This window comes from Equus caballus, chromosome 14 (assembly GCF_041296265.1).
Source record: "Equus caballus isolate H_3958 breed thoroughbred chromosome 14, TB-T2T, whole genome shotgun sequence".
Classification (NCBI taxonomy): Eukaryota; Metazoa; Chordata; class Mammalia; order Perissodactyla; family Equidae; genus Equus; species Equus caballus.
The window spans coordinates 90,113,562-90,122,500 of record NC_091697.1 but is presented as its reverse complement, the minus strand read 5'-3'; the positions used below and the strand labels follow the sequence as shown (position 1 = coordinate 90,122,500).

Genomic DNA, 8,939 nt, shown 5'->3' with positions numbered 1-8,939 from the left:
ACATTCCAACCAGCAATGTACAAGAGGTCCTTTTTCCCTACAGCCTCATCTACTGAGTGTGCTGTCAAGCTTACAGATTTTTGTCAACCTGACAGGTGAGAAATGTTATCTCAGTATAGTCTTCATTAATATGTCTTATTATGAGTGAGGTTAAACATCTTTTCAGATGTTTAAAGGCTATTTGAATTTTTCCCCCCTGAACTGCTTGTTTATGTCTATCGCCCAATGGGGGGGGTTTTGTTTGGATTTTTTTGGTCTTTTTCTTTTCAAGTTTTAGAAGAGGTAGTAGTCTTTGGCAGCTTCCTTGCTTTCTGATATGACAAGATACTCCAGGCTCATGTCATTTGTTTCTCACCCCAGACTGCAATCTAACATTTCACCAAAGAACTCAGGTTGCTTTAAAGTGAAATAGTATTTCAAAACCACAACCACTGATACTGGATTGATATTTCAAAACTACTGGGTTGACAGGTTTTATTTCATATTTTGCACTTAGATCTCTGACCCATTTGGAGTTCATTATGGTGTACATTGAGATGAATATTCACATTTTATATTCTTATGAATGATTATCTATCAATTACTTAAAGTTCCTTTTCCCCGAGTGATTTAAGACTGTACTATAACTTAAACTATATCTCCACGTGTATTTGGACTTTCAAAATATTTCTGGACTTTGTATTGTGTTCAACTGGTCTGTGTGTCTGTTCATATGTCAACGCCACATTGTTTTTAAGAGGCTTACAGTTTTTCTCAGTTGGGTTTTCCCATTATTTTAGTGATTATTTCCTCAATTCTAAGATGTCTAATTATTAATACCATCCTAGATATAGTAGCCCACTTGTAGGAATGGATGCTGGAGAGAGACAGAAGTCAAAAGAGATTGCTGACCAACTCTGAGTCAATAGTCATTTCTTCATCTCTACCACAGAAAGATAAATTTGATGTGAGTAATAATAAGCAGACAAAGGAGAGAAAGGGGAGAGAAAAACAAGAAATTAGACCTTCATAATATTAATAATAAAAGTAAATTAGAAATCTTTATTTTATTTTATTTTTTTGAGGAAGATTAGCCCTGAGCTAACTACTGCCAGTCCTCCTCTTTTTGCTGAGGAAGCCTGGCCCTGAGCTAACATCCGTGCCCACCTTCCTCTACTTTATATGTGGGACGCCTACCGCAGCATAGCGTGCCAAGCCGTGCGGTGTCCCCAACCGGGATCCGAACTGGTGAACCCCAGGCCACCCATAAGCGGAACATGCGAACTTAACCGCTGCGCCACTGGGCTGGCCCAGTAAATTAGAAATCTTAAATAGTACAGTTCTATTTTCATTCCATGCTCCTAATATTTAATGGCACATTAAAGAATATAAAATATCATATGTATGCATCTTACTTATTCCTGACAATAGTTCAGATAATTTTATCCCCATTTTATTACAGTGGAGGCTCAGAAATATTATTTTTCTAAAGTCATAGAGATAATGACTGAGCCAGAACTAGGACCCAGATCTCTTGATGGCTAGCCATTTGTTTTTGTGACAATTTAAGATGTACAAATTTCACATTATACGAAGGCATTAATTATATACAGATAATCACATTATATTTAAATATTTGAATATTAAAATAATGATCATTTATATTATTGTTCCTTAATTGAAGTTGCTCCCATTTCAAATACCTGAATATGGCCATTGAAAAATGCCCTATAAAACACCACTGGCCTACATTCTTTAATAAACTCCTTTTTTTAATGTAACATTTTTCAGTAATTTTCTACTACTTTACAAGACATAATTTAGGTCCAGGAAAAAAAATCACACATCTAGTTGCCTTTATAAAAGTGTGATCCTATCCATGAATAAAGAGTCAAGCTTATAAGACTACCTAATCACTGCTATTTTCTTATTAAGCACATTGATAATTTATTAATTCTTAAAGAGACAATCAAGATAAATATTAAAAGAAATGCAAAGACTTAAATTTGACGAGAAAATCAAATCTCTTTCATTAGACTTTCTGCTGGATTAGAAATTCTCCATTTAATAGTAATTCAGTATTGACAGGAAAGAGATCACTGAGAAAATTTCACAGGTTACATGCTGAGTTTTTACCATTCTATTTACTATTTAACATAATGGCCTTTCCAGCCTTTCTGACTGAGTCTACCAGAAACATCACTCCTTGGCATTCAACTCCAATATATATACACTAGACACTTCTATTCTGAAAATTATCCTTTCACACCACTCTCCCACCTCCTTAAACTGATAGTATCTTTCTACATTTAGAGAAATTATCCAAACTTATTAAAGCTATATGTTTTTATCAAGCTATATGTTTTTATCAAGCTATATGTAGATAGTAAAAAAATATATATATATTAGCGAAAGCATTTGTTTGACTATAAAAATGTAACTCTGTGAATGTAAAGAGTATTCTTTCGTGTAGTTACGGCACTGCATTCTAAAAACAAATTGACATCTCAGTTTATTTTACTTACACAATAAGTTTAATTTACATAGAAATGATAGAGCATTTCAGGAGCAAGTCTTAAAAACAATTTCTGCTGAATGACTGCTATAACAATCTCCTTAAGAGAGGAATAAACATAAACTAAAACGGCAGTTGTGAAACATATATAGTAGCTCTCAGCTGAAGACAAAACTCAATATTTAGTAGGAAAACACTAAAAAAACAGAAAGGGTTTTGGTTTAGATTGCTCACTGAAGTCAAAATCTGTTTCCTTAAAACTTCAACCTTAGCATATCAAAAGCTGTTTATTAAGGCAGGCTCCCAGGCAATAAACTCAAATTTGTGCTATCTTCTGAATTCTGTCCTATCCATCAATGAGGAGAAAGGGGTTTTCAGTGCTTCTATGTGCAGGACCAGGTGAGATGCTTTCTACAGGTTCTTGCTTATTGGAACTAGAGATCTTACTGGTAACAGGAAGTACTAAATTATTTCCAGAATTTAAATATAAAGGTTTATTTGATTTCTAGGAAGCATACACAGTTATACAAGAACTTATATTTCCTGAATTATAGTGACATAAGTCTAGAGTTTGACTACAAAGGCTAAAAATTTTCCAACAGAATATGCCACAAATATAGTCTATTTTTTATCAAATAATCAGGAAAGCTTTTAATAGTCCAAAACTTCTAGAACTTAAATGAGAATTAGAATAAAATAATTAAAAATTGTTTAGATTTACAAATAGGAAAACCATCATTAACATATCATCTTCCTTTCTTCCACTAAGAAAACACATGTCCTTATGTTTAAATTCCTAACATTAAGAAATTCTCTAAAGTGCATAGATCCAGAATTTATACAAAACAGTTTATATATTTGTACCACACTCATTTATTATTCAACAAATATCAGAGGACACAGAAAGTTCCTCCAAATTGCTTAAAGATGTGCATTAAAAAATACTGTAAAACAGTGTGAAGTACCTTAGGAGAAATAAAGCAAACTCATGCCTTTAGCTTACTTACTAACATTTTATTTTTTTATTCTGTTTTCTTATTTATTTTCAATTTAATTTTTAATCTTGCAAATGACATTCATCTTTAAAGTCACCTTAAATCATTTGTGGAAGACAAGATAGGAAGAAAAAGAGGATGGGGAAAAAGGAAACCGAGAAGAGAGAAAAAAAAACTGTAGCAGAAGAGATGAGGAAAGGTTCCCTAAAGGAGGAGACATCTGAGCCAAAACCTGAAGGCAAGTGGAGAGAGGGGTATCGGGAACAAGGGAGGAGGGGCATGTCAAAGAGAGAAAACAGTAGAAGATAAAAATACAAGGTGTGAATGAAGAATAGTAAGTTGGTAAATCTAACTTGAAGGCATAGCTCAAATAGAAATTAAGAAATATGGATGAAAAGACGGGTCCACATTCGTGTTAAATCCCATTATAATAAACCCCAAACAAATTCACTGTAGTGAAAATTGTGTCATTATTCTAGATTCAGTAGCTAGAACTCATAGATCTCACTCCTAAGACGTAGGAAATGAAATTCAATTAATAACCAACCTTCAACAGTGAAATTAGCAATGAAAACAAGTATTTCAAACAAGACATAAGAAGCAAGATGGTATGGAACAAATGCTATAATCACTGGACTTTCCCTGTCCAATCCTTGGATCTTTTGTTGTGCTGAGCTTTATGCTAGGAAGTTATGTTTACTTGTGATCAACAGATTAGGGAATAATAGGACTGGTATTTGAAGCTTCGGGGGCCACTGATCTAATTTTGCGAAACACTGCATGAAAAGTTAAATCTTGTGATTTGGGGTGATCACTTTGGGCCAACCTGATTATGATCAAAAATGTGAATACAGGCACAGGACGAGGGAATCTAGATAATGCAGAATATCTTCTGTCTAAACATATAATCATTAAAGTGAAAATTCAAAATATTTTGATTTTCATGGAGTAAGGTCCAACAAAAATAAATGTGTGACCCTCCCCATGTCCAAAGAATTAGGTAGGAGATTCTAGGAGAAAGGAATCACTTAGACATGGGATTACCTAATAAGACACACTAGCTAGATTTTGATATAGATGATGTTGGAGGATACAAGTTGAGAGAGAAAAAGATGCAGATGCCAAAAAAGACAAGGTATGTTTGGAGAACAGCACCTGTCCAAGTGCACAAGCGTACACGGCTTATGGAAAAGAGTAAAATGTAAGCCCCATATTAAAAAAAAACAGACAACCCCAGCCCTTCTCTAAGGCCACAGAGTATGGATATCCTATAATCAAAATATTACCAGTCTGCAGCATATAATTAGTTCAAGTGGAAATAGGCAAACTTTTTTTTTAAGTGTAGCAGAAATTATTCAGGGCGTTAAATATATGTAAATTATAAATGCTGGAGAACAATGTCAAGAACCGTGAAGGGGCTGAGATTTTACCCTGCTTGCAAGCTAACAAGTTAGCTTGCTACCAGTTCAAGGATGCTGCCAGAAGACACTAGATTCCAGGGTCACGTATTACTTCATCTATTCCTCTTGCCCCTCAAATCCCAAAGAGGCCATGTGGATAAGCCAAGGGTAGAGGCTGAGCACACAGTGGGACTATATCACACCTAAGGAACCTCAAACTTACAAAGCCCAATCTTATAAGGGGGTTGCTAGCAAATCTGCCCATTCTTTGCCACCAGTAGGGGAAGAGAGGAGCATTATCTGTAGTACCTTGGACAGCAAACAAATCTGCCCTCTGTCTTGGAGGAAGATACAGTCTCTATCTTCCAAGGTTGTTTCCTACACAAACATCCTCAAAAACATAGGCCAGAACAAAAGCTGTCAACGCCTTTGCTCAGAGACACACAGAAATGCAAGAGATCCATGGAGAATTGTCTCCTAGCAAACATAAGTTAAGTTTCGTATATTCTTTATGCTATTCTTAACCAAGTAACTCATTTTGACGACTTTATTAAACAGCCAAAAAGGAATATAGAAATTTCAGCTTTTCCTTAGAGAAGTAAAGCAGTTGTCTAGTTATCACTAAACAAATGTGTCTGTATGCATTATATTAAAAACACTTAATATGACACAGAATGAGTACAACTTTAGCTTTAACAAAACAGTCACCTGAATGACAAAGGTTCCTACCAGAGATATCATGTGAGGTACCTAATGGTCACAAGGCTTAATCCTTTATCAAGTCAGTAAGTAGGTTAGATCCAATTTATTAGCCAAATATCAATCTTCTTCATATAGAAAGCACTTTTTTTAAGCTCACTGAGGAATAATTGACAAACATAACTGTTAATATTTAAAGTGTACAAAATGATTTTATACACATGTATACTGTAGAATGATTACCAAGATCAAGATAATTAACACATCCATCATATCACATAGTTAACATATGTAACATTTTTCTTTTTTTTTCTTTTTTCCAGATAAAGACTTAAAAGAACACTTTTTCCTCCTGGCACAGCAGAGGATTCAACCTCTTAAAAACATTAAAAAAATAAAATTAAAATTTGGCATAAATTTGTTTTCCAATATAATGACTCACCGCAAAATATTAAGGTCATGGGAAGGATAAATTTGTATAAAAACATAAACTTTTAAACTGAGAACGTGTGTCTAACATAACCATTAAAAATAATCAAACCAAGAAAATGCAAAACCTTTTTAGAGTCACTTTTTGCAGAAAGGGGGCATGACTTGCTTCAGCTTTAAAACCTTTATTCTGACTGCTTAAAATTGGGAAAAACAAGGTTGAAGGTGTAGATATGACCATACCTCTCCTAGAGCTTCGTATCTTTTCTGGTTCCATCTGTGCAAGTCTTCCCGGTAGTTAAAAACAAACGGTTCCCCAGTTTTTATGTGTCTTAACTGCCCCTCTAGAAGATAAACAACAATATTGCTATGATTCAGAGTACACTTACAATAATACGGAAAGTACGACAAATAATTTCTGATAAAAATTTAAAATAACTTTCTCAGAACAGTTTCATTTTTTCATTAGGCTGTTTTCTTCAAATATCAGTATGATATAAACATATAAATAGTACAAAAGAATGGCCCCAAGCACTCAAATGTTATGCTTTTTGATTTTCATTTCTCTAACCTAAAGCAAATTAACAATATTTGAGGACCTAAAATGTATAAGGATCTTTGCTAGCTACAGCCATGAACTTAGTTCTTAAGTTTAGAGGCTACCTGAGGAGTAGAAGCATAAATATTAAAAAGTTAAGCAACTTTTCAGGAAGTTAAACAAGAACGAAGTCAGTCAACAATACAAAAATTGCCCCAAGCAATTCACTAGACAATAAAGTCTAAAACAAGTTTGGAAAAATGAAGGATCCCTATAAGCTAGAACAGGTTCAGAAGGTTTCAGTGAGATTTCTCAACCAGACCTTGAAATATGGGAAATATTCATACAGAAATTGGAGAGAGGCACTGAGCCAACACCGATTTGGACTGTCAGGTCAGACTCACTCAGTTCGGAGATTTTATCGATGGTGAATAACTTTAGTAGTAATTTCAAGGGTATAAGTAGTCAAGAGGCAGAGGCAAAGCAGCGAGAAGTCTGAGACAGCCTGGATATTTCTTCCCAGGTCCTTTCCTCTCACTGGATAGCAGTGTCCACTCCAGAGTAGGTGAGGTCTCTAAGTGAGGCATATAGGTTACCTCACACATTGGCAAGCATTTTGGTTATAAAACACTTCCATTTTATGTGCCAGAGAGTGGTACTGCTTATGTGATATTCTTCAGAGAAACACACCTCACAAATCCACAGATTATATGCTTGTTTACCATAGGCATTGCCAAAGCAGTCACCCTGCTCAAAGTATTCTCCTCATAGTAAACATTAGTCTGTATTCACTAAAAGATTAAATTATCAGCATGTTTACAAGGAGAAAAGACCAGGCCACCTGTCTTCTTTTTTTCCTCAGGAGTATATTCCTTGTAATCAGGAGAGAGAGAGAGCACAGGCCAATTGCTTTAAACTCCACCCCACCCAAGCAATATAAATAAAACTGTGAAAAATGGACAGCAAATTCAAATAACAGTGAACAACTCAGTTTAACAGAAATAAAGAGTACTGAGCCAAACAGGAGAATGTAACACTGGAGGACACGTTGGGATCAAATGGTAGAAGGCCCACACTATTGGTCTGACCTTTGTCCTAACAGCAGTGAGGCACAAGAAAGGATTTAGGGGCAGAAGAGGGACACAACCAAGCTGAAGAGAATTAGTGTTTGACTTTTATCCAATGGGGGCACGCAGGAGTGGAGAAAGACTTGAAAGTTGTGGCACTGAAACTGAATCCAGGAAATATAGTACTCCAAGTAAAACTACTTCACTAGTTTTATGAATCAATTTACTACATATAAAATGGACATTTTTAATATATAAAATAACGGCTAATCCTTATTTGTAAAGTTCTTTAATACTCTCAACATGAGACACTGTACTGGATCATCATAACACTTGTTCATGGTCAGATAGTGCCACATAAATTATAAGATGTATCTATGTTTTTCTTTCTAGGAGAAGGAAATTCTCACTTAAGATACCAATACAAGTAGATTGAGGGCATCTACAAATCTAACACTTATGATTTTGACTAAAGCAACCTTAAAGGTGCATGACATATAGTAAGGGTAATATTGTTGCAGCTGAAATAAGATGTATTTTCTGTGAGACTGCCGTGTGAAAGGGAACTGACTGACCTAGCAAGTGAGTTTAACAGACCACTTGTATCTACATCTCAAAGAGGTTCTGTTGGTTTTTTTTTAATTCTCTACTCATTTTGAACATACTAATTCTCATAAAGTCATACAGATTTTGCTTCTTTAGGAAAAACGGGCCCCATCAAAACAGCCAACTATTATTAGCACTGGTGTTAAAAGTGAAAAGAGGGTAAAGAGACAAAGAAAGTGAGCATTTTTATCCAGAAAAGACATCTGGATCTTATGTTATACTTGTATTTGCAAATCTGGCCTTTCTCAAAGCTTTGGGAAATCTGTCCAGCAACTGTCAAAGGTCAGACTTAGGACACTTTAGTTTAGGGTCCCCTAGAATTGGTTGTAAAGTTTCATGTGTGTACCCAAATGCACGTTATTCTGGGAAGCATATCCATTTATTTTATTAGATTTGTGGTGAAATCTAGGACCCAAAATAGGCTATCACCAAACTAAACAAATTAATAAATGTAAAGTATTTAGACACTTTGTGGCATGTAATAAGAGTTCAGTAAATACCAGGTATCATGGAGGACAAGATTCAAACTCAAATGGTCTGCCACCAAGCCCAATTTTATTTTTGGTGACACAAAGTGTGCTTCCTCATAATACTGCACCAGGGCATAGGGAGTGTGGGTGAGGTGAAAAGGGGAAGATCTTTCACCTTCTTCATCTTCCAAAGCAAGGATATTTGAGCTGGGCCTCACACAATTACAACTGGAGAATAGCT

General features: G+C 35.2%; 1 protein-coding gene across 31 annotated transcripts in view; it reads right to left on the bottom strand.

Annotated features, from left to right (window-relative positions):
• ARB2A (ARB2 cotranscriptional regulator A) overlaps positions 1 to 8,939 on the bottom strand; it is a 383,076-nt gene that overhangs the window by 327,451 nt on the left and 46,686 nt on the right. For 27 of the 31 annotated variants that reach the window (XM_070234560.1, XM_070234566.1, XM_023618013.2 and 24 more), the window contains one exon: positions 6,261 to 6,361. The exons of the other annotated variants lie outside the window; for them this stretch is intronic. In XM_070234560.1, the coding sequence (XP_070090661.1) occupies positions 6,261 to 6,361 (101 nt within the window). The remainder of the gene's footprint in view (positions 1 to 6,260; positions 6,362 to 8,939) is intronic. 31 annotated transcript variants of the gene reach the window in all.